The 26,528-nt window shown below is 39.7% G+C and overlaps 1 protein-coding gene across 1 annotated transcript in view; it reads left to right on the top strand.

The window, feature by feature from the left end:
* Window positions 1-521: 521 nt before the first annotated feature.
* Window positions 522-26,528, top strand: part of AIM1 (absent in melanoma 1) — a 42,621-nt gene continuing 16,614 nt past the window's right edge. The window contains exons 1-12 of the mRNA XM_008940985.1: window positions 522-2,011; window positions 7,993-9,457; window positions 9,542-9,718; window positions 12,999-13,046; window positions 13,163-13,281; window positions 14,633-14,795; window positions 15,779-15,918; window positions 19,513-19,639; window positions 19,920-19,955; window positions 20,370-20,512; window positions 20,769-20,895; window positions 20,990-21,135. Coding sequence (XP_008939233.1) covers window positions 1,254-2,011; window positions 7,993-9,457; window positions 9,542-9,718; window positions 12,999-13,046; window positions 13,163-13,281; window positions 14,633-14,795; window positions 15,779-15,918; window positions 19,513-19,639; window positions 19,920-19,955; window positions 20,370-20,512; window positions 20,769-20,895; window positions 20,990-21,135 — 3,449 coding nt within the window. The 5' untranslated portion in view covers window positions 522-1,253. The remainder of the gene's footprint in view (window positions 2,012-7,992; window positions 9,458-9,541; window positions 9,719-12,998; window positions 13,047-13,162; window positions 13,282-14,632; window positions 14,796-15,778; window positions 15,919-19,512; window positions 19,640-19,919; window positions 19,956-20,369; window positions 20,513-20,768; window positions 20,896-20,989; window positions 21,136-26,528) is intronic.

The raw sequence follows: 26,528 nt of genomic DNA, 5'->3' as shown, positions 1-26,528 counted from the left end.
TTTCTTGAACTTCATTTGTGACAAATGTATTAATTGTAACACAACTTACACCTTTGAAACTATTCTTTACCAGCACAAGTGTCAAAACTGCCTTGGCCAGTATGGAGAGGAAAGTTAAATTCCCCACTCTTGTCTTTGTATGGAAAATTTTGATCAAGCTGTCTGTCCTCGGTCTTGGAGACACCAGGTTGCTAGCCTGTGTTATTTTGGGTGGTGTTAATTAATTGTGCAAAAGTTTGAGATTCAGGATGTATAATGCTGATATTGTAAGGCAAGATGAGTGCACTTGTAAACAAACATGCAAAAACATACAGAAGTATCTTGGGATTTTAGTTGGTTTCGAGGATTTTGTTTTCCTTTTTTTTAAAAAAAAAAAAAGCTAGTATTGTTCAGTAAGCCGGTTTGTTCACATTTGCTGTGTCCTTTTAATTTAGAGGTGATACTAATACAAACAATGTATTACAGAAACAATTTTGATATTAACCAGAGGTTTGTATGTTTGTTTGTTTTTATAGTCCACTTCACAATTTCCAGATTCTTCCAGAGAAGAGAATAAAAAGAAACCAGTTTTGGAAAGACTTGGAAATTTGTTTGGTACCGGAAAAAGGAAAAATGTCAAAAGTTCACTAGAACACACTTCGCATCAGAAAGGGGAGAGGTCGGTTTCTCCCCACAGGCCGCAGCCAATATTCTGTAGGCACCTAAAGGAAGGACACGAAGCTGCTCAAGTACAGACGCAAGTGAGAAGCACAGGTGCCGCTTCTGAGGCGCAGGAGTATAACTTCAGGGGGGAGGTAGGACCACTGTACTGCAATACTGTTTCAGAATGGAGTAGTAGGGGAGTCTCTTCTGACAGTGAGTGGTCAGCAGATTGGAGCAGCAGCAGTGAAACCATTAAAAACTCTTTCTTCGAGAGTAGCCTGAATGTGGAAACCCTGGAACCAGAGAGAGAATCCATCACAGATATAAATAATTCCACAACTCCAGATTTCATAAAAAGTTTGAGAAGTTTGTCTAGTGAAGACTTGGAAAAGAGTATCTTAAGCCACAAGGAGCTTGTGAACACGTGGGTGTCTGAGGAGCCTGAGCATGCAAAACCAAAGGATTTGCCATATGAGTTGGAATCCACAGTGAGTGAACACACACATCCTGCTAGAGTGTTAACAGTTGATATCTATCTAAGAAAAACAGACGAACGTCTTAATGAACCCGTGACTGTTATATCAGAAGAAAACCATAGTGACTTGGACACGATGGATAAAAAATCTGCTAATAAGAGATCTGGAAAAAGGAGAAAATCTCAGTCATCTAGTGACGCTCCAAATGGAGAGAGAAACCAGACTGAGGCTATTGTGAGAGAAGATTCTGTGTTTGAGGATGTTGTCCCTTTTGAGGGACATTATCTTTCCGACAAGATAATGAACTCCGAAAGAAAAGTTAAGTCTCCTCAACAGACTCCTGAAAGGAATTCCTCTTCCCCAGGTAACAGTCAGGACCTAAAATTTGGATCTGCTCACAAAGGGGTGTCTAAAACTGAAGCTGACAAAGGCAAGCAGCAGCTATTAAACACAACCCCTGCAAGGAGAAGGTCATATAAAAAAATTCAGTCAGATGCTGTCCCCAGTTCCCCTACTGGTTTGAAGAGTCAGGTAAAAGATTATTCCTCAAAAAAGCAACCTTTAGCATCACCAGAGGGTAACCCAATGACAAAAAGAACTTCAGTGGAAAAGGGAACTATACCTGTGGCTTTTGGGGAAGACAGCTTGGAGTCTCCTAAAGTTTCTTTGGCTGCCAAGACAGAAGATGCTGCCTTGGTGTTTCCTGAAGGCAGAAATGAGACCAGAGCAGTAAAGCACGGTAATGGTTCGGATGGAAGAGCTTTCTTGCATACTGATGGGATTAAAAATGGAGACCTGTGTATGTCAGCTGAGAGACAGACAAATTCTGATTTAGACAGCTTGAAGCTGAAGAATTTGGATGCTTCCAGAACAGTCACGACAAAGATTAACCTGTAAGTAACATGAAATAGTTTACCATATCCCAGTAGCTGTAATTTTGCCTTTGTCTGTGTTCAGGATTCTATAGGAACACTATGTATCTGTTATCTGTCTAGATTATCTTCAGTTAAGAACTGCCTTTACAAAAAAAAAGTCATAATTACAGTTACCACTAAACACACACTTGTAGTTTCCTTGTGTTAGAAAAATAGTTCTTTTTTCCATATTTTATGGATAGCGAATTTCTCTGTGTGCCAGTTCCATTATATGGAACAATTTAACATACATAAAAGCTGCTTTGTGGTCATTGTCAGTGCCCCTGTTGTTGTTCAGATGAGCTCAGCTGTCAGTGACCTTAATGTAGTTTTGCCATCTGTAGCCAACCAAGGGTGGAGAATCTTTGAGTAAGGAATGTGTTTGAGTTGTCCTTTGAAACGGCATAAATTCTGCTATTATTTTGTGAGGAAGCATAGACTGCAATGTAGAACCTGATCCTTCAGATGGTATGATAAATCACACTCCAGAAATTCAAATACATGTAGTTGCTTTTGTAAGTGTGTGCAGGACGAATCGTGATTTTTTTTTTTATCCATGTAACATCAGGCGTTTGCAGAATTATGCATATATGAATCTGCAGGATTGGTTTTTACACTTGAAGAGATTGTCACCTGTCTAAAAGGTGATCAGTGCTTTCTTTAGGATTGTACAGAAGTGCATGCATTTATGATTTTCACTGTAATCAGTAGTGTAAGTCCAGCAACTGATTTCCTGGATTCTTCTACATTCTCTTCTACAGGGAATTATTTTATTCTGTTCATCATTTCTGTTGTTTGATCGTCACAGGCATGTACTATGCACTGTCGCTTTCCTCCTCCTGGTTCATTCGTGTCTCTGACGTAGATGTTAGAGTACATTGGATCCTACAGGTCCACCTGGGGTACACCGAGTGTTCAGGATTGTCATTCAGTTGTGTCAGAGGGATGTGAAGGTTCAGTGTTATGGCCTAAGAAATGTGGATGTTTCCAATTATGGTTCCCATATCTGATAAACATAGGAGCGTTAGGAACTATTTCCTTTGCATGATTTGTAATACTCTGCATCTTATTTGTTAAATTGTTGTATTTTTTTACATGGTGATGCTTTGCTGTCTGGCAGTATACATCACAAATCTTAAACTCTGAAGTTTTTTATCTTCACAACTTCAAAGGAAAGGTAGCTTTCATGGTTTTCTCTTTGTGTCGCTGTCATTAGTCACAGTGTTGTACATGCTTGTGTAGCTGGATTTCATTTTTATGGCTGCCTCCTTGGCTGGCTGGACAGCAAGTTATCTTTTGCTGTACTCAAAGTAATAGACAGGTGTCCTTCCTGACAGATTACCTTTTAATGAATGAACAGCCTGTTCCTTTTCACCTGATTTTGTGGGGTGTGTGGCACTCTGTGTCTTGGTCTTATCTGCTGCTATAGGAACTTTAGCCCTGGGTGGGGACCGATGTGTTGCATGCAAGGTTCCTGATGTATCTGATAGCTGTCATTGCACGGTACCATGCCACTTTTTTCAGACAGACAAATTGATATGGTCAGATTACTGGCTGTAATTTGTAGTCACTCATGAGAACAGATGAACTATAAACCTGGATATGGATTAAGCTGCGATAAAACGGGAAGGGAGAAGGTGGTGCCATTTCTAGAAGATAGTGTGTTTTTGTTTTCTCCTTACTGCTTTGAACTAGAGAACAGATAACTTTTCCATTTTCAAAGGCTGAAAAAATTATGTACTTCACATGAATCCCTTTCAGGTTATTCACAGACTTGTTTGCCTCCTGTAAGATTGATTTTGTATAATCAAAGTAGTTTACACTTAAGAATGCATAATGTCTCTTACTGATGACATGCCAATTCTGGGAATCAAGTTTCTTTAGGAACAATTTAAAAAGAAGTTGGTTTCGCTGGTTCCCTGCAAGTGATGGTAGCGTTTTCTGTCTTTTTTCCTTCTATGTCTGTGTACTGGACAGCTTGGAAGTCGCAGGATGTTTGTTTCTAGCTTTCACAAGGGCAGGCTATCAGGTTTTTGACTAAACTGAGGTTGTTGGCACATCTTAATCAGCGAATAAATAAAACCTCAGGCAGGGGGTACTTTGATGTGCTTAGCAGAAAACTTGGTTTCAGTTGTCATATTTGATGTTCAGATGTGGTTTTGTAGTTGCCTTTGCATTTATGCCCACACATTGACTTATTCTGCTCTGTTAAGATGCCACTTTTCTTTGCTCACCTCAAACTGATGTTTTTGGCATCAACGTTTTTTGGCATCAGTTACATGCTTGACATGGTCGTTTGGACAGTATGCCTCAACTCTGTGACTCACCTTCCGTTTATGACTGTATGGGGAGAGGTTTAACTGCGTGCTTCCACAGGTTAGCAGCAAGGTGTAGCTGAAGAGGAGGCCATCAGGATTTCTCTTGTGCCTCACAATGGGCAGCAGGAACCAGCCACCCTGGGCTGCTTGTAAAAAGCGTTTGCGCTGTCGAGTGCATCCATCTTTCAATACTCCTCTCCCGTATTAGAGAGGAGGCTTAAAGGATACTCAGAAACATCTACTTCTAAACAAGCTTAGCAGCTTGGTTCGTGCAATAAGACGTCTCTTTTGGCTGTATTTAAAATCAGTGTTTCTTCTTGTGGAAGAAGCTGTAATGAAAAGATGAGTTAGAGGAGGGCAGCTGTAGTGGACGGAGCTCCAGGGCTGAGCTTTCTGTTGTTCCTCAGTCTCAGCTGTTGTTCTGCTGCTGGGCAAAAGTACTGCAGAATGTGAAACACAAAGTGCTGAAGCAGTTGCTCCTGCATAAATTTGCCAAGTTTGAAACTATAGCTTTTAGGTGTTAGCTGTTAATTTAAAACAAGTTTTGGGCGTGGCTGTTAACTGTCAGTGCTAACCATTAAACTTGCTGTGTCAAAGCATGTGGAGAAAGAAGGATTGTATTAGGAGGACACATGTTGTTATGTTGAAATGCATGTAGTAGTGCAAGTTACATGTTGACAACAGGAGATTAACAGAGAAATGAATGTGTTAAGATAACCGTGCTGTTAGCAATACCTCTTGAAAATACAGGTAGAAGAAGAGGTTAAGAACCTTCTTCTGATAAGAAAAAGACATGAAAGGTCCTGGTGAACAGCAGTTTCAGTATCAAGGGCATTATATGAAGTTGTATCCCTCCCTCCTCTTCCCAGCTCTCTTCTGGTTCAAGAGGGATGTTCACAAATTGGAGTGAGTCCAATGGTGATTAGGAAGATGGTGGCAGTGGAGCATACCACATATGAGGAGAAGCTGAAGCAGTTTCATTTAACTGATAGAAGAAAAGGGTATGGGCAGACTTCAATAATTTCTGACAGAGATCTACAGAGGTATCAGAGAGAAGGCAGAGCCATATTTGTCCCTGTGGTGTGCAGTAAAGGGACAATGGCCATTCTACCACCCTCCACCTTTCCTTTCCCTCCTCCACAGAGCAAAAAGGGAAAGGAAAATAAGATGGAGACAAAACCCTTGTGAGTAAAAACAAAGGCAATTTAATGGAAAGCAAAGCCAAGCAATGCCGCACGTGGAAGCGAAGAGGGGAAAAAACCCGAAGGTTTATTCTCTTTTTCCCATCAGCAGGTGATGTCCGGCCCCTTCCTCGGAAGCAGGGCTCCAAAACATGTAGGAGTTGCCCCAGAGGACTGAGGAGTAGTCATCCCCCCCCTCTTTGTACTAGCTTTTGTACTAGCTTTATAGTTGAGCTGATGTCATATGGTATGGAATATCCCTTTGTTCATTTCAGGTCAGCTGTCCTGGTCATGTTCCCCCCAAGCTCCTGCTCCCCCTCCCCCCATCCCATTGTGGGGGGGAATGTTAGAAAGAGCCTTGGTGCTGTGCGAGCACTGCCCAGTGGTAGTCACAAGATGGGTGTTATCAACACCCTTCTAACTCCCAGCACAAAAACACTGCACCAGTAGAGCTGCAATGGGAAAATCGGCACAGCCAGAACTATTACAGGGTTATAAGGCAAAAATAATTCACAGTTACAGTGGCTGACCTGCTGCAGTGCTTCCCTAGTAAGGTTGTGAAATCTCAGCGCATGGAGATGCTCAGAACGTGGTCAGACAAAGCCCTCAGCAACTTGATCTAACTTTGAAGCTGTCCCTGCTTTGAGCAGGAAGTTGTACAAGCTGAGCTTTAGAGGTCCATTGCAACTTAAGTTCACTTTACAAAAAGAAAAATCGTAGAATAACTTTGAAAAGTTTAGGGAAAGTAGTCCCACTGCAAATTAAAAGTAGTGTGTAAATATATTTAATTTCATGCTGTGTGATAGTTCCCACCCTACCTTCCCCCTTTCAGGATTAATTTCTTTCTATTTCTAGACTTAAAATTTCCAAGTGTGTTTTATTAGCACATATCTGAACTCTGGGCAGTCACTTTTAAATTAACTATTTCCTTTTTTATTGTTCACCTGCTCTTCCTAAGAGCCTTCCAGTTATGAACCAACATGAGCAGGCTGATAGTTAAAGTGAGCACTCCTGGGAAGTCTTCTCCAAACAGATGTGGTGAATTTTAATAGTTGCTTTCTGTATAGATTCTGAATTCCATTTACTACTTCAGTAAGTTTGCTACACATGCTTTTCCCAAGAAAAGAAGTCTGTGCAGTGGAGAATCTTGCTTTAGTAGGGTTTACTGTATTAATGGGGATGGATCTCTTGAGGAAGAGGAGAAAGGTGTAATCTCAGTTGTTGGGTCATTGATGCCAACTCATTTGTACTTCACACTTCCTTCTTGGGCTAAAGAGCTGTCTGAGAGCTCAGCAAACATAACTTGTCTCAGTGGAAAAAAAACAAAAAAAAACAAAAAAAACCAAAAAACACTTAAATACAGAATCATCCGTTGTTTGACAGAGCATTTGAAGCCCTGGAGACTGTTGCCATAAGCTAGTTTCTTTTATCTCCCATCATTGTTTTCATGTGATGCAGTTTCTGCCTGTTCTCCCACTGCTGAGTGTCTCCGGGTTCCTTTCTGCAGAACAGGTCTGCCCTTGAGGTGGTGGTGGGCTCCTTGACACTCCATATATCTGACTGATGAATTTTGAAGACATGTGCCCTGCATCTTCACAGCTGTTCATACTGTTCCTGCAGTAGCAAGTGGCATGGACAAATGCTTTTTACTGGATGTAGGTATTCAGAGGAAGGAGGCTTAGAACTCTGGTCTGCCTGTTGTTAACCTTCTGCTGTAGTACATGCTATGTACTTGTATGTGCTTCTCTGTCCACTCTGATGGACAAGCTCCTGTGCTCCCTAGTTCAATTCTTGTAAAATCAGCAAGGTTAATTTACACAATTTAAATGATTATCTGACTTCACCTGAAGGAAATGGGAGAGTCCACACACAGTGTTCATTTAGCCAAGTGCTGGTGCTGTGACAGGGGACAGGTACTCTTCCACCAGCACTAATGAGGCCAGAAGAGGTCCTTCACTCCATTTAAGGTTGCTTCTGCAGTGTAAGGGCTGCAAAGAATCTGGGCAGATATCTTCAAAAGTTGTTGGAAAGGTATATTCAAATGTTAACCAACTCATTATCACCTTAATGAATTGGGATTTGTTTCCTAAACTCTGAAGGGAATTGCATGCATATAATTTATTCTGCCTGTTCACTATTACATTTTAATATCTGTCATTCATAAGTAGTTTTCTGCCTTAATGGCAGATGCTGTCAGCTGCTGCTTTTTGTTTTATTGAGCATTAAAGAACTACATAATTGTCAAAAATGTATTCACCTTGTTTAGTGTTTCGGGGGTTTTTTTTGGTGATTCATGTAGTTTCTCCTTTTTTAGTTAATTCCTTTTGAGATACCAAAATTTAAACTGAATGTGACTATGGAAAATTTCACTGTAATGCTACCTTTTGTAGGTTTGAAAATTGTTACAGGTCTTTTCAAGATTAATCACAGATGTAACTCTGTATCACTTTCCCTCCTGTAGTCCAGCCAAACCGAAGAGTGTAGAGCTGAATTTTAAATCTACAAATCAAGACAATTTAGAAGGTGATCAGGATGCTCATGAAAGACCAGTTAATAAAACTAACAGCAACATTGCCAACAAAATTTCCTTGTTTGAAAATAAATGTGCTAACCAGAGCCAAAGGCCTGCTGATGTTCCTTCTTCAAAAACTAGTACTGTACCAAGCACGTTTGTTGGCAGAGCAAAGCTGAAATTTGGAAAACAACTGAAGGAAACCGAACAACCTGATAAAACATTAAATAAGCAAAGCAGTCACCTGAAGTTTTTTGAAAATGGTGCAGCAGAGAAAGAAAGCACTGCAGAATTAAAAGGAAAAACTGAGGAAGGCTCTGCCTGGTATGAGGATACTGGGAAGACAACAGACCTTAAAGTAAAAGCTGCAATATCCCTTTTTAACCAAGGTAGCAAGATTTATGCTGGTGGTGTCTCTCTGAAGCAACCCGATCCAGAAGTGACCATAGCTAAAAAAGAAAATTCATCCTTTAAACTGTCTTTGCACTTGCCCACTAAAAGTGAAAATGCTCAAGATACTTCTTACCAGAGAAACAACACAAGCTCAGAATTCCACAGAAATGAAGAAAAGATACTGCCAAACACAGAGGTTTTATCACCTTGCAATGATGATAAATACTCTCTACCATCTCCTCAGATTTTTAGGTCAGAATTTAAGAAGGTAGAAAATGGAGATAAAAAGGCAAAGCCAGGAGATTTGAGCTTTGCAGCATTACAGTATGATGACAGTGGTCAAGACAGTACCTTGTTATCAGAGCACAACATCAGTGCACAAAAGAGCCCGGGTGAAACCTGTAATGGATCTGCTGAAGAAGATGACAGCATTTTTGAGTCCCCATCTGACATGAAGAAATTTGCTGAAACGATAAGAAACTTGGACAGCTCCATTTGTTTACCCCAGAAAAAGAAGAGATCAAAGCTTCCCAAGTCCCCAGCACCCCACTTTGCAATGCCACCCATTCATGAAGACAACTTAGAGAAAGTATTTGACCCTAGTGTATTTACTTTTGGTTTGGGACTGAGGAGGGAAAAAACGCAGGATCTGCTACCAACTCAACAAATTAAAATGCAAAGCCTGGAAACGATAGCCAGAGTCAGGCCCAAGCGTGCATCAACAGAGCAAAGTATTATATTTAAAGCCCTGCAGTCATGTAATAGAGAGGAACCTGCCATTACTCAGGAAATAAATGGAAAAGAGAACATTGATGGTACAGATGGTGAGATTAAGAGATCCCGACTTGAAAAAAGCTCCCTGTTCTCAAGCTTGCTGTCTTCTACATCTAAAGAGAAGTTTTTAAATCCTTCTGTCACTTCAGTAAACAACACTGCAACAACTTTCACAGCGGACTCCTCGGGAATGCCTCCTTTACAACAGGATGCTTCTGGATCTTTTGGCATGCCTCAAAAATCTGAGGTAATAAAGATCATTCATTAGATGCAACCGTGTAAAATTTTGCCTACCTCCTGAATGGCTGTTAATTTTCATTTTGCAATTCAGTCTCTTTCAGATATGAAGTTGCCAAGTTTTGTGGAGAAGTACATGCAAGCAGATAGTGCAAAAAAAGAACTAAGTTTACAAATGCCGAACTTCGGGAACACCGAGAAAAGTTTTTCCAGCTGGTTAGGGACAAGCAGATATGAATCAAATGTCCCCGCTGGCTTGTTAGATGTGGATGTAAGTATTGTGTTGTTGAAAATCTGCCTGGAAATTTATGCAGCCTCTATATTTTCTATAGGTGATGTGCATGTATGGTTTTGTTTGTTTGTTCCCCTCTTAGGGACATATGTAGATAACAAATACATAGAGGTGATTGTAGGTATGATATTGGTATGGTGTTGGCTACTCGTGAAAGTGAGATGGCAGCTATTAACATGATTATGTTTACTCATGGTGCCCTTACTTTGAGACTCTTAAGAAACATTAATTGAAAGTATATGTTTGAATGTCTTCATACTTGATTTTGTATTATTTTGAAACAGATCTCATGCAAACTTTATTTCATTGTTGTAGATGGTAGAACGCTTTCTGTGTACTTTGGAAAATTTGTGCCTGCTTCTTCTCTTGACAGTAATCACTCTTCTCTTCCAGGAAGACATTCAGGCATTGCACTGTTAAATGAGTAAAAGGGCAAACCTTTTTTTATCCCTCTGTTTTTGTTCCCAGTATTCCCCATATGTGATAGAAAATTATATATTCTTTAAGAATACTCTAAGAACTGGATAGCAGTGTTGTTACATAACCTTTGTCTGGTTGTAAGCATCTGTTCATCATGAGCAAAGACAGATTTGTGTTTTCCCTTCAAGGCTACTTTACCCTAATGTGGGAGAACTTCATAAGTTTCTGTTTTCTGGAGGCACTTGTTGTTACCTGAGAGGAAAACTGTAATTGGGAGATCTAAGAATCATGGGAAGAAATACATTCTCCTAAGTTTAATAGCCACATTAATGTGACCTGTGGCAGCATATAAGAAATTTGATAAATACTTTTCCAAATCTAATGTTTATCTGCTGTTACAGTTCCACTAAAAGGAGTGGGGGAGTAGTAGACTTAACTCCTTTTTTCTTCCCCTTGCAGAAGAAAATCATCTGTGGTATCTTGCAGTTTTGAGGATGTAGATTTTTTTTTTTTTTTCTCTCACAGGAATTTTTTTAATTAGTGTGAGGAGGAAAATTAGGGGGTTTATTTGCAGTGGTGTAGTCTTGTGCTACCAGTTAAAAAAGCTTCCTTACTCTGGATGGTGCTGCTTGGATTTCAGAACCTGACTTTAAAGCAAGATGACTAGTACTGATTTATTTATTTATTTATTTATTTTGTTAATTGCTACTTGAGCTGTTGTTCCAGAGTGGGTTTCAATTTTTCTGTAGAGTGTGGAGGCCCAATATGGTGAGGGGTTATGTACGCATGTAAGACTGCTCTTGACAGAAGCCTGTTAGGCTCTGAAAGGTTCCAGCACTGTTGCTGCCTCTGAATTGTCTTGCTCAACATAGACGGGAACTGAAAATGTTTGTGTGATGTATACCTACTGTGCATCTTCCACTGGCTAAGAGAATGATGATGCAATGGCTACTGGGTCATGTGAAGGGAAAGAATAAGGGCAGCCCAAAACAATGACTTTGGCATTCCTTAAAACACGGAGCAAGTTCTAACTGGAATTGAAGCACAGGCCAAAAAAACCAGTCATGCTTCAACATGTCTTGATGCCTACAAAAATCTGATGGTGGTTAGGAGCTCTGTCCTGAGACCACTGCCTGCCCTGTGTGCTGACTAATATGTTCTTATGAGTTCTTTGTTGTTGCTGGCTATCTTAGACTGCAACCTATTTAGGGGCAAGGTCTGTTTGTTTTGGGTTTTTTTTTCATATGAATAATTCCATGAAGAGCAGGACCCTGTCCTGGAACGAGCACTCCTGTCCTTGCTAGGAAACCAATCATGTAGTTGCAACGCTTGCTTTATTTGTTTTAAGGTGACATGATGCAACCACAACTTCCCCATATACTCTCTATCATATAATTTACCACTGACTTACAGCATTGTTTTAGGTTTTGTATTCCTCGATACCTTTATTTGTTCTTGGCATCTTTAGTCTATCATTTCTTGCACTGAGTCTCATGCTTTTTGAAGAAACCTATCTTGTTATGAGGTGTTCAGCACAAAATTAACTGTACTTGGTAGTTCATTGTCACGGTTTAGGGTCAGGGCTGCACCAGACCTGTAACAGATGCTCTCTGTTAACCCCTTTCCCCTCAAAAGGGGCAGAAAAAGGGAATAATGGAAAGAGACTTACTGATTAAAAAAGTAAAACAGCTTTAATGAAAATACTATTACTACTACTTCTAATAAAATGGAATATGTACAGATGTATATACAAAACCAGTGTCAAACCCGGTTCCCCCCGATGGCAATATGTCACCCTTGGTGCTGGGGAGCAGCCCCGGGGAAGAGTCCCAGGCTGGACTCCTGGGAACAGGAGCTGGATTCGGGAAGTTGGTTCAGGAACACACAGCTTGGGATCAGAGGCAGAATGGATTAAATCCTCCTTGGATGCTGGCCATTGAAGGAGCAGTGAAAGTGAAGAAGGAAGGTCTTGACCCTCGTGATCCTTCAGCTTTTATACTGAATATGGTGGATATGGGATTGAATACCCCAGTGGTGAATTTAGGGTCACTTATCTTGTCTGCTCCTCCCTGCAGGTGCGGCTTTACTATCTGCCCTCCTCCATGTGGTAGACAAACTTTTGCAGTGACCTTGGTCTACACACCAATCCTTGGTGGTAACTGTAAACGTGGAGCGTTATCACTGCTAGAAGCAGACACTGTCTGCGAAAATATGCTGTTAAATTCAGACAGTGCAGTTAGTTAGAAGAGCTCTAGCTGAAAAGTAAAATCACTGAACAGAATTAGCACTGTCCTACACCAGACCAAGACATTCATACGTGTATATGCATCAGGCCACCTCAGTCTTTTCATATATTCCTTCAAAATTATCTTATTCTTTGTGATTACCAGACATTCAAACTTTCATTAATATCTGTCATTGTAGAGCATGTACTTTATTAATGCCAGTTTTTTAAATAGTCTCTTGGTATGAAATTCCTGGAAATAAAAGAAGCCAATCAGAACAACTTAAAAGTGTGTCAAGTCTGAGGTTAGTTGGCTTCAATGAGATGATAATTCAGTTTTAAAAAGTGTTTAAATCTGTACATTTGTGGCAAGATATTGCTCTTCAGAAATAATTGACTCAATTAAGTATGTGTAGTTGAAGTGTTATCAGCTTATCACTATTGAGGCTAATTTTTATTTTGTTTCACCAGCTCTTTTTTTTTTTTTATAGCTAAACATCTTTATTGAACACATTTTCATTTGATTATGGGGTTTTTGGTTTTGTTTTGTTTGTTGGAGTTTTTTTTGGTTTGGTTTTTTGTGTGTGTGACTTTTCTCTCCCCGCTGTCTGTTAGGCACTTTCAAGAAATGGACAAAGTAAAATCAACCCCAGACCTGGCAAGGTAGGGTCAATTTTATTATCTTTACTGTTCATCTCTATTTGTAAAGCATAGCAAGATAGAATTATATGTTGGTGCTGTTTGTTTTGTGGTTTTTGTTGTTTTTTTTTTTAACACAGCTGGTGATATACTGTGAATCAGACGATGAAAAAAATGGTATTGAAGTTTTCCATGATGTTTTGGATTGCAGTTCTTGGGTTCTGTCACCAAGAATCTTAGTGAAAGTCATCAGAGGATGGTAGGACATTAATTTTTATTCTGTATCACTGGTCTCTCAAAAAATCTTTTTAAACATAACTAGCATGTAATCCACAGTAAGTCTGTGTTGCAAATGACAATGTAATGCAGACACCTGTGAGCAAGAAATGTGGTATTTTACCTCTACAACAGGAAGTTCTAGGCTGGGAAACTTATTTTGCTGACAAGTTGAGTGAGTGTTACCAACTGGAGGGGTGCATCATTTCACTGGGCATGGGTGTGGGGTGAAATGACAGATTCTGTCCAGCTATGCTGCCATTTAACTCCTTTCCCTTTTGTGGGTTCTTGCATAGCATTTGGATTGACTAAAAGGCTAGCAGAGGGTTTTAAAGCCAAGTCTGACATGAGTTTGGATGCAGAAGATGAATTCCGTGTCCAAAGGTGTATGGTGTTGCTGCAGAGATAATTGGCTGTTTCTCTGATCAGCCCAGAGGGAATTTTTCTCCAAAAGCTAGATTGCCTAAGAATAATTCAAAACAAGTTCATCTCCATCATCTTTCATAGTATTAACAGAAGAGCCATTGTTAATATGCATAGCATTGTATGTTAAGTTGTGGCCAGGCTATAATACAGTTAAATAGCAGGTTCTCAGAAGTAATGATCAGTATCATTATGCTGCAGAAATAATGGCTAGCTGCAGTAGGAGGTACTGATTGCTGTTTAGCCTTGGAAAACTTAAATGAAAATATTTTGATCTGTGTGAACTGTTTCTTCTTTTCCAGCACAGACTAGGGGCCTGGGGGTCCCTCCCACTCCACCTCTTAACTGAAAGCTGCAGGGGAGGGTTTTATATTTGCAGATGGGTATAGTTTTTTTTATCTAGTCATATTTTCAAACTTGCCATTAAAAATAAAGTTGCTTGTCTTCTGAGCATTCTTATCATCCTTTGGCATATCTATACTAGACCCTGTGGAGCTCTAGGCTGTTGTTCACAGGTTCCTAGTAGCATGTCTGTGTATACACAATGCAGCAGACTGCAGTGTCAATGTTTTCTGTCCTCCAAATTGGTTCTGATTAGTATCTCATGCAAAAGTCTGGTATTCATAGACAGTAGGCTTGCTGCCCCAAATCATCAATTTGAAAAGGTGGAGGAGTTTTTGGTAAAATTACAAAGTCAGCAGTAGGCACCTTTGGTTTTATCATTGCTTTGGAAAGTATCACAGAGACCAGAAATGGCTGCGTCAGCAGTGTTGGGCAAATAAACTGTATTGGGGTGGCAGGAAGGGTCTGGAAATAATACTTCATATGAAAGTATCTGTTCAATGGGAATGTGATTTTTGCAGATCACACTTGGTTTTAGTGGTGCTTTATCAATTATTTTTTGTTTTAAGCTGGATACTCTATGAGAAACCAAATTTTGAGGGCCCTTCTATTCCCCTGGAAGAAGGAGAGCTGGAACTCCCAGATATTTGGGGTTCAGGTACTTCTGAAGAGCAAAATGAATGCCAGTCTACAAAGCCTGCAGTGATTGGTTCAATAAGACATGTTGTTAAGGCAAGTAATATAAGTAAAGAGAATTTTATGGAGATCTTAATGTTTGGTGATGTTTCATACTGATACAAAGTGAGAGTGGTGTATTACACAAGTGTAACATGAGTTGTAAATGCATGGAGCAGTCTTACATACTGAATTTCTTGTTTAATCACAGAATAAACGTGAGGGCTTTTAGAGTGGGCCTTATGGTAGCATTCACTAAGGCAGGAAAGGCAGGGCAGAAAGAAAACTTAGTGGTTTTTATTAGAATAACCTTCAAAACGCTACATCCAGCATACGCTTTTTAGCCTTGTCAATTTTTTGGGGAAAAAACATCCCTGAAAACCATCAGTAATTTCACAGACTACAATTTTCAAAAGATGGCTTTTTGTTTTTCTTAGAATATAAACCAAATTTACACCGAACACAAGCTTTTGTGTCAAACACGAAGCCTTGTTTGATACTCCAAAAAATAGCTCTGTATGCTCAGGCTTTCCAGGGAGCTTCACACATGGAGGAGCAGCCTTCCTATGTGCGCTTTTAACCTACCATTAAGTAGTTACCTTTGAAGGTTGCCAAAACAAGCATGAACTACAAAGTTACTTGACTAGGAGAGGGGAAAAAGGAGGAGTATATATTGCTTGTAACTACAATTCTTGTTTAAATTGCTGTTCTCTTCAGGAGCGGCTTGCTTGGTGTTATCTTAGGTTTTAATTTGCTAGAGGAGATGTTAACTGATGAAAGAAGATGTATTCCTGCCTAGATGGCAGAAAGTAAACAATGTAAATGCTGTTCAGAGGTTGACTGATTGTATTGGTCCAAACAGACAGGCAAGCTGGTGTAGTTATACTTCTATAATAGCCATCTAATAGCAGTAGTAATTGACAAGGGGACGACGACGACAATTTAAAATAAGCAGGTGTTTCAAAACCGATTTAGCTACCCACATTAATTACAGAACTCATGGCAGAGATGAAGTGATTATGGCAATCTTCGTTTTTCAGGATTACAGGGTCTGCCGAATTGATTTGTATACAGAACCTGAAGGGCTGGGGATCGTGACTTCCTTTTTTGACGACACTGAGGAGACGGGCGTGTTCGGCACCACTCAGAAGACGTGTTCTATCAAAGTACACTGGGGCATGTGAGTGCGTGGTTCTGTGTGGACGTCTGCTGCTATGGGAGGAATTTGTTCTAAACCATTGGTTACACCTGTCAGACATGCAAACAGACTAGACTTATTCAGTCCTATATTTTGGTAGGACTTGTTGACACTAGCATTAGTACATCATTGTAATGCTTCACTCTTGGAGAGGCTGACTTCATAAAATGTGTTGTTAGAGTCAGTTTTTCTTCTGCTTGCATGTAATAAAGACAGAGTAACCCTTGTGCAGTTGTAGCAAAGGAATGAGTTTCTCTCCTGCTCTTCTCATTCAGGCAAGGTTACTGTAAGTGAGAGGATGAACTATTATGATAAGACCACGTTTCCTACTTGCTTTCCTCTAAACTTGAAATCTTTGAAAATTTTCTTCTTTTAGTATAAGCCCTAGTGGTACAAAGTGATACTTAGTGTCATGTGTCAACTCTGGAAAGCATTTTTGTTTTTCCCAGTGCATTTTAATTGTGTTTTTATGGTGAAATTTAGGACATGTATGTTATGTCACCTGAGAATATCTAGACATCTGAGTTAGGAGTGTGTAAAGTATGTCATGAACTAAGTGGGCTTTTATGAAAAAGGAGACCTTTAAGAAGCAATCCATATACTGTATCAATGGTAGTTTTGATACCTTAATCAACAAACTTGTAAATCAGTACTGAAAATATACTTCAAAGTGGTATTGGAAAAAGTATGCAGAAAAGTGAGGCTAGTTTTGGAAAAAAGTGAGAGGGGAACCACTTTCAATGATACTGGGTACTGCATAACATTTTACAGGGTACAGACCTTAGGTGTTCCCTGTTGGTCGTGTTGTTCGAGCACTGATAGCATTTGTCTTGCTGCGAATGGTCTATTTAACTGTCAAAAACTGCCCAGTTAAAGACAAGTGTTAAGTTCCACTGCAAAGATATATTCAAATGTGTCACATGATAGACGGGCCATTTTAGTTGTTAGGTAAAGGATATTTTTATCTGATGAAGTCTTTACACCCTGATTTGGGGAAAAAATGAAGCACTTGGGTATATAGGGAAATTTTAAGATGTCCAAATAGTTGTTTTCTCTGACAAGCAGTTATTCCTATTGAACTTCGAGCTTAATCCAAATTACATGTTTGCCAAAAATAATGAAATCAGATGTTAAATGTTTATTAATTGACTTCATCTACCTTGCTACTTTATTTCTGTCTCTCACTTAAAAGTGTTCTGTGAACAGTGAAATTTCCAGAAAATTTTAAGGAAACGGAGCCAGACTTCAGACTGGTCCTTATTTTGCATGAGCGTGACAGCATTTTTTGCACTATGTCTGTGCAAGCTCTTACAGTCTTTTCATTTCTCACTGTTGTATTTGGATCCCTTGAGGGAAGGCAGACTAATATTTGCAACAGGAAGCAGAATAGACAGTAAAAAAATAATCTTTCAGATGTCATTTCATTAGTCCAATGTAGAAGGAAGTCGATTCTGCCAATTGCTTGCATGAGAAATTCAGTAAATTGCTTCATTTTTGCATGTTGGAGGGTTTCTTTCTTTCCTTCAGTTTAGTCATGGCATAGTTGGCGGTATTGGCAGTTGAGGGAGGCTCTGATTCTGAGTCATCTTGCCGTGTGGGTGTGGTTGTATCTTCTTAAAGTTTCCCAGTGTTCACGCTTAATTGTTGTTTACTAAAAGCTGCCAACAAAAATTAGTCAATGCACCTTTATCTTCTGATTGCACTCTCTCCTTGGTCTTCCATGTGTTTAAGTTCTTGTAGTGAAGTTAGAATTACAGAATCATTTAGGTTGGAAAAGGCTTTTAAGATCATCATCCACCTATTAACCAAATCCACCACTAAACCATCTCCCCAAGTGCTGCATCTGCACATCTTTTAAATGCTTCCAAGGATGGTGACTCCACCACCTCCCTGGGCAGCCTGTTCCACTGCTTGACAATCCTTTCAGTGAAGAAATTTTTCCTATTATCCAACCTAAACTTCCCCTGGTACAACTTGAGGCCATTTCCTGTTGTCCTATTGCTTGTTACTTGGGAGAAGAGTCCAACATCCAATTACAACCTCCTTTTGAGGCGTTGTAGAGGATGATGTGGTCTCCATTCAGTCTCCTTTTCTTCAGACTAAATAGCAGTTCTCTCAGCCGCAACTCATAAGACTTACGCTTTAGACCCTTCACAAGCTTCATTGCCCTTCTTCATGCTCCAGAATCAGTGTCTTCCCAGTAGTGAGGGATACAAAACTGATCACAGTATTTGAGGTGAAGCCTCACCAGTGCCAATCACTTCCCTAGTTCTGCTGGCCATAATATTTCTAATACAAGTCAGGATGCCGTTGGCCTTCTTGGCCACTTGGGCACACTGCTGGCTTATATTCAGCTGGATGTCAACAAACACCCCCATGTCCTTTTTTGTGGAGCAGCTTTTCAGCCATTCTTCTCCAAGCCTGGGGTTGTTGTGACCCAAGTGCAGGACCCAGCACTTGGCCTTGTCGAACTTCATACCATTAGCCTTGGCCCATCAACTTAGCATGTCCACATCCCTCTGCAGAGTCTTCCTAGCCTCAAGCAGATCGACATTCCCGCTCAGCTTGCTGTCATCTGCAAACTTACTGAGAGTGCACTTGATCCACTCATCCAAGTAATTGATAAAGATGTTAAATGAACTGGCCCAGTGCTGAGCCCTGGGGAACACAACTTATGACCGATCATAACTTGAGGCTTACTGAGTGGTGGGACTACAGGACACAAAATACATCAACTGTTTGGCAATAAAACTAAAACTACTTGTTTTTTTTTTTTTTTAAGGGAATTGTATGTCTGCAGTGAAACTTTACCAATTTGTGCTAGTTTACATCAGCTTGGAATTTGCCTTTTAGGCATGATAGAGTGAGGATTGTTCTAGCATCTTTGTGATACCACCGGATTTGTCCATGATGATCTTTACATGTGTGACAAACAAAACGTTGGTTTGCGACAACATGATTAAAGGGTCAGCTGCATAAAGTGTTCTGGAAGACTGCTGTTGCTATCCCAGTCGGGAATTTTGAAAGTTAGGTCTTTCAAAGCAGATTTATTAGCAGATAGAAATCTACTTCCTCATGTTTTTTTAGGAGTTGTCAGGTGTTTCTACGTATTAGTAAGTAACAGAGGTTCAGAATTTTCTATTGAACAGGTTCTGCAACAAATCCAACTTTAGGCTAGGAGTGGTCTTTCAACTTCTTGAAAATTGGTTCTACATTTTTTAAAAATATTCTAAAAATAATACAAAGTAACCTTAAGTCTTGAAATTTCAGTCTAAAACTTGTGTTGCCTTCAGTAAGATAGTGTAGTCCTTAACTGTCTGCTCATTGCACTGATTCTTTTTATTTTTTAAGCCTGTTAAAACAAAACACTTGTGTTATTGAGGATTCCTGCACAGGCACAGAATTTTGCCAGTATGCCAGCTTGTAGTTGGCGGGTTTGGTGGTAAAGCAATGAAGTTTTATTAAGGGAACAATGGTGTCTTTTCTAAAGGAAGCATATTGTCTTGTTTGTTACTGTTCAGAAATGTTCTGGGTTTTTATCTTTTGCTTTCTTTCCCCTGCTCCGCCCATCTTTAGATGGCTAATTTATGAAGAACCTGGTTTCCAGGGAGTCCCTTTAATGTTGGAGCCTGGTGAATATCCTAATTTAGCGTTCTGGGAGAAGAAGGAAGCCTACATTAGGTCCATGAGGCCCTTGAAAATGGTAAAGTACCGTTACAAGTTTCGTGACCTGTGTTTATGTGATGAAAAATCCATCCACCTTAACACATTATTTCTAAGACTTACAAAAATGTAACCCTTTAAAAACCAATGAACTTTCAACATGTGATTGCATCCATTTCTGCCTTTAATTTGCCTTCTTATTTTCACTTATGTTCTTTAAGGGAGGTTGAATCTTCATTCTGCCTTTTTGTGATTATTATTACAGTTGTTTATAAGTTGTCTAACTAAATATAGACAATTTTTTTTTTTTTTCTTATCAGGGTGGTCGCAAAGTTGAATTCAGTAGAGAGCCAAAGGTAAAAGTCAATATTTACTTGTTTGTCAAAGTGCATGGGTTTTTTGGTTTTTTTGGGGGTTTTTTTTTACTTATGAACTACACATGGGTAGATAAATAGATCTTGGTCACAGTGCCACTTACTGATGGTTTAGTGGCCGGTCCTACTGTATGTGACCACACCATGAAACTGCAGTTTCTGTCACATTTATGCATCCATCACATACATATATGACAGCATTGTCTGGATAATGTAGATGGGCAATGAACATTTAAACATTCACCTTGCATCTCTAAGAGAGTTCTTGAGAATATAGAGATCTCACCAATTAGTTTCGTAATCTTGCCTTCTCCTTCTTTGTGCCCATGCAAGAGAAGCTGTCTGTTGTCTGAATTTATCATACTTTCTGCAACTTTTACTTCATCTCCATGATAGGTAATTGTGTATGAGAAGCCGTTCTTTGAAGGGAGACATGTGGAAGTGGAATCAGAGGTCCTTACGCTTGATGACAAGGCATCAGAGGAGAAGGCGAGACTTCCGCTTTCATCAATAGGATCCATGAAAGTTCTAGGAGGGATGTAAGTGTGGGAGAACACTGGCAAGATTTCCCCTTCAGTTGAAGTAGTAACTCCACAGGCTGGAAACCACAGTGGACAAATTCAGTACCCATTTGTTTTCTTTGGTTTTCTAGTTTTGGGGTTTAGAAGTATGCCTCTATCAAATACGCAAATATTCACAGCAGACGGACAAATTGCATGCATCTCTATCTGCTCCATAACAGTGTGGCCTGGCAGTTGCCCATTTTCACATGCAGCCTCTGTTGTTGTTGTTTAGTTGGGTCGCTTACGAGAAACCTGGGTTTGAAGGCCATCAGTACCTGCTGGAGGAAGGAGAGTATCAGGATTGGACAGACTGGGGTGGCTACGATGAAGAGCTACAGTCACTGAGACCAATTGTTGGTGTAAGTTCCAAGAACATGTCTTAGTGAGTGCACCTGAGTACACTTGAGGTATCATGCTGAATTTTTCTTATGATGCTTCTCTTTGTTTTAATAGGACTTCACAAGTTCCCATATGATAATGTACAGTGAAAAAGACTTTGGATCAAAGGGTCCCAATATTAACGTGTTAGGAATTATTTCCAATTTGAAAGACACTGGATATGGGCTGAGGACACAGTCTATAAACGTGCTAAGTGGCGTGTAAGTGTTATTTTTAATTGCTGCTTAAAAGTGCTGTTCTTTTTAGAACTTGATAGTATTTGCAGATGTTTTTCAACACTGTGACTTCTAATGTCTGTGTGGAGTCTTCAGATATAATTTTCTGCCCTTAGCTGCGGAATGTGAAGAGTAAAACTTTTTGTGAATATGTACATTAAATTGGTTTTCTTTTGAGGATAAGATCAAGTCATCCAAGGAAACGTGGACTTAATGATACAGAAAATATGAAAGTATGAGAGTTTTCATCAGAGAGGTAGAAAGAGCCTATCTTTGTGTCTGTGTTTTTTTTTTTTTAAAGTGTTTCAACAGCAAAATTGTATAAAAGTAGTATCCAGGCTGTGTTTGACCAGAGGCAAATTCTTTGCTCTTTCTCCCAGTAGTGTGTAAAAATAGAAGTAACTGTGCTTACCAACGCATTCTGATATTAAGAAGACTTTAGCTGTTCTGGAAAGTAACATTGCTTTTGCAGTGATTCCTAGAGGTTAATAGTGTTTTAGTACTGTGGTGTTGTTTTTTATTGTTGGAAGTTTATTTTTTTTTCAACACAGCAGTTTCCAAAAATTAACAAAGGCCACTAACAACTTTTACTCTTTGTGCCATGTGTGACAACACATGCAGTTGAGAAGCTGACAGGCTTTGCTGTTTGATTTGTTCCGTGCATCAACTGCAGACTGTGTTTCACAGCTCTGCAGGCTGCATCAAAGTATTTTGGAACTACAAACAAATATTAGCAGTCGTGTCTCCAAATGTACAAGGTTACTTAAAGAAGTAGAATGGAGATTCTGAGCCGTACAGTCTCTCTCTCTGCCTGGAATGCAGGTGACTTGCTGACAGCTTTGCCTTACCCAGCCACACCCTAAATCTTACTCTGTGTTATCTGTGCAATATCTCTGCAAGTTTTGTCTGGATAAAGACTGCAGAGTCAAGCTCAGTTCGTTCCAGAGGAATGCTTTTAATTTGTATATGAATGTGGTGTGACAGCAGGGTTTTTTTTTCTGCCTGGTGACCTTTGAAGCCACTGTGCCCTTCCATCTTCTGTAACAGGGAAGGGAGATCCGTAGGAAAGAGTCACCTCTGAAGGCTGGGAAACAAATTGTGGTTTACCTATCATGCCCTTTGTGTAGTTGTTCCAGTAAATATGTCTTGCAGCTGAGATAGGAATCATACTTGAGTTTGAGTATTCTAGTAATTAAGAGTGACTCTAATACTCTGATGGAACAAGTGGCTAAAAGTCATTACAAACAAAACTGTTGTCCCACAGATTCTGCAGCTGTTCCTGTAGTGTCACCTTGTAGTCTCTTAAAGATGTAATTTTTAACAGTGAGCTTTTAAAAAATTTTGGTGCATAGTTCGTAACAGGTGGCTAGCACTCGGGCCTTAAGTCTTGAATAACCTTTTTTTTTTTTTATTTTCAAAGAGATTGTGAGTGTTTGGAGTTTTTGTGGTAGTGTTTTTACTAAATGTCAATGTGTCAGGTTGAACATTAAGCCGTGCTTGGTAATAAAGTGCGTTAAGTGTTAAGTAACTGTTCAGGTAGAAAATTTTTATATCTTTCCTTCCAAGAAATTGGTCACAGAGTGATGAATAATCCATTGAGCAATTTCCTGAGCTGTTTAGACTGTGATGTAGATGTCACAGTGAACTGTGACAGATTCAGTAAAAGCTTGTCAAAATATTTCAAAGTAACAGTCTTCGTATCGTGTTGAAAATACTTAATTTAAAACCAAAAATAGTCAAAAATGTAAGACACTCTGAACTTTTCATAGCAGTTTAACTACAGGTATCTGGAGTAAGCAGTTACAGCAGTAACAGGTGATCTGTATTTCCCACATGATTAATTTGATTGCTTTGTAATTTAAAGGGTATATCAGAGGAAAGAAAACCTGACACTGCAGTGTGCAGATACTACTGAACAAGTTCTAAGCTAAACTGTATGGGGAAGACAACTCAGCTCTGCATTTGGGGTGTGAATATTCTGTTTTGTGGTGACAGAGCACTAGTTGCATTAAAATTTTCAGCTACTGAGTTTCTGAAGAATGTTTCCAAGTGATACTTAAATGTCTTTGCTAAATACTTGTAAAGACATATATTTCCCTTCCCTCCCCCCTAAATATCACAAGTTGATGAGGACTGACTTCTTTAAAAATGAAACCTTTTTACTCTTGAGCATTTTTCAGAGACTGGCCAAGCATAAAATCCAGAATATTTTATTCTTCTGCCATTGAGGTGGGAGAAAGCAATCCAATAAACTGAAAACAGGAGAGACCTTTTTTTTTCTTTTACATAGGGTTTGATCTTTACTTCCAAATTGGCAGTTTTAAGTGGAGGAAAATGGAAGTATTTACTAGCAGCAGGTAACACCCTTTACAAGTTTAAGCAAGTACTAAAATCAACTTCTGTATGCTTTTGATTTCCTCTCTGCTGAAAAACTCTTCAAGCTTATATTTAACAGTAATCAAAGTCACAGGAATTGCATGTTTGAAATACGCCTTTTCTTTATCCATAAACAACAGATTTTTGCCAAAAATACTGAGAAAGCCCCTGTCCTGTAGCTAGTCCTTTATGAACTTGGTAGAAGAATTTTTCCAGATTTGTTATTTTTTTACACAGGCATTTGTTTTACTGTGGTCCCATAATCAGCCTGGTTTTCTCCTGATTTTCAAGTAATTAGTCCACAGTGCAGATTTGTCTGTTTCTAGTGTACCTATCGGTAGTGATATAGGGGAAATGATTAGGTTATGAGTAGTTCATATACAGGAGCCAGAATGTAGTAAATTTAATGTAGGTGCACTCGGGAAGGTAACGTGGGTGAAACTTGAAGAGACATGGGGTACAAGAACAAAGCAGTGGGAGCTGAAATGGGCAAGAGCCTTTGGGTATACCCATGGGAGAACACTTCAGACAAAGCTTCCAATTCCCTCCATCTCTGAACTCGACTGAACTGACATGCAAAGAAACCTTTCAGGGAGTCTTGCAGTTAACGTCCCCAGGTCCCTGGGATACTAGGAATCACAAGCTCTCAGCTAACATTAGAAAAAGCATACACAAGGAGCAATGGCCAGTGTTTTAAAAGATAAAGTCAGGGAAGATGAATCCTAGGCTAGCCATGGGCAAAGCTGATTTTTGGCAAGTTATCTGTATCTGGATTCTTTTCTTCCAGACTCCATTTGGGCCTCCCTAGGTAATTCCTAGACATCATCTGTAGGGAGGCTTTGGGGAAAGATACTGTGTGTATAACAGGACTAACAATATATAAGTGATGCTTTTCTCTACACCTTTGGTTCCAGGGGCATGAATAGCACAGAGGAGTGAAGGTCTCTAGCACCGCTCTGCCAGTATCCTGGGATGAGGCTGTTGCTCGGCAGTTTGTAAGGCTGGGGGTTACAACTCCCTCCCTGTGGGGCAGGGTTGTTGTCACCATGCTGCAGAGCAGTGCTTCAGTTGTTTGTGGTGCCTGGCAGCTGGTACATGACTCTCTGCTCAGATATGGAGGCGATGTCTTGCTCTCCAGGCCATTCTGTTAAGTGAGAAGCTGTTTTAAGGCAGCACACCTTCCTAGGGACAGTCTTGAGGTCTGACAGGTTTAGCTAGTACTGAATTCAGCTGCCTGTCCTTGATGCTGTTATTACTACTCTCAGCAGGTTCTATGGGCTTCTGAATGAAGTGGAGAAGCACAAGTAATTCACCAGTAAGCCCCGATTCTAGACACTCTCTAACTGTGTGGGCTGACTTGTGTGGAAGAGTGGTACTTACTTAAATCTCATTGGTTTCAACATAAAAGTGCAAGTGAGATCCATTGATTACTTCTGTATTCAGGGTTATCTTTAGATGAGAGAAATGAAATGCCTCCTAAGAATCTCTCGATAGCCGTTATTTGGCATGTTTTATCATTCATTTAATATCAGAAACACTTGTTTGCATAGATGTCAATCAAGTTAAACTGTCATGCACTGTAGTACCCCGGCATTTGTGCACTGAAAAGAATGTAATGAATGTCTGCTTGAAGAAATTGGTGACAGTACCTCATTTTCACAGCTTTTGGCATATGTAGAATATAGATGGACCTGAGACATTTGAACTGTCTGCTCAATTTATTGTGCATACCAGTGTCTCTTTGATGAAATAGTATGAGGTGATTTTGAAATGTGCCTTGAAATATGCCTGAAGTAATTAGTGCATAACAAGTTAGAATAATTGATTATATCTGAGGCAAACCAAGAGTTGTGAATAGTGGTAAATGTGTGAATCACTACATAAGTGTTTGCTATGGAAAAGGAATACAACATTCATGCTCTCAGCACATACGTCCTGATGAAGTTTAATTTGAATTTGAAGTTATCCCACTTCTTGTATGTGCAGAAGCCCTGGCATTCGTTTTTGGAATAAGTTTATTAGAATTCAGTTGCTTGACACATGTTTAGAAGGTGAGAGTTATCCTCCGATGCAAAGTTCCCTATCATTTCACAGCTTTATGATGAGAATCTTTTTGCTCCTGTCAAAACTCTAAGAAGACTGCACTGAAAGTGGATTTTGGCATAACCTGGCCTACAGTTGTTGGGCAATGCATTGGCTGAAGTTAAAAGCTGGTTGACTGTGAGTAGAAGATTGTCTTGTAGAACCAGGAACTAGCAAGATGTCCTGATCTCTGCATAAATATAATGAAAGAAATTATGATAATGAGGTATTACTGTGGCCAGTTCTAATATCAGCACTCAAAAAAACCCAACCAACCAACCAAAAAAGGATGAGTTTATAAAAGAAGCAGCATGTAATTATGTGAAAGTTTGGGAAGTCTAGCAGTGAAAGGGAACAGAAGTTACGCAGGTTATCACAAAACCAGAGGTAGTGCCCATGCAGTTGTGCACATGTTTTCTGGGCTCTCAGTATGGAGCCAGGGTTAGAAGAATGCTGTAATAGCAGATTTATGGAATGTAGTAGATTATGCATAGCATAAATAAAGCACCGCAGGGGTAATTTGAAGTTGGAGAGGTACATGCAGGGATTTGGTTGCTTTTCTAATACTTCAAGTGCGTATCTCAAAAAGTTCAATGTCTTTCAAAAAGTCACTTCTGATTGAGACAGAATTACGGGCTTGGTGCAGAGATCTGAGCTTGTGCCCTATGTCAGGCATGAAATCTGTCTGAGTAGTTGTAATAATGGCTTTTAATTTAAATACATTAATGTGGCCAAATTCGTGATGATTTTAATGCTTAACTTTCAAGGATGTTCTTCTTGCTGATGTCTGTGATTCCTAGCAGGGAAGAGCCCACTCTCATTAGCGTATGCCTGTTGTGGCAACTCAGCTTTCTGTTGGCAAGTGTGTTTGCTTAAACACAACTGAACTGTAGGTACAGACAGCATTAAAAATCAGCATT

Source organism: Merops nubicus, unplaced genomic scaffold (genome assembly GCF_000691845.1).
Source record: "Merops nubicus isolate BGI_N331 unplaced genomic scaffold, ASM69184v1 scaffold7045, whole genome shotgun sequence".
NCBI lineage: Eukaryota > Metazoa > Chordata > Aves > Coraciiformes > Meropidae > Merops > Merops nubicus.
This window is presented reverse-complemented; position numbering and strand designations above follow the sequence as displayed.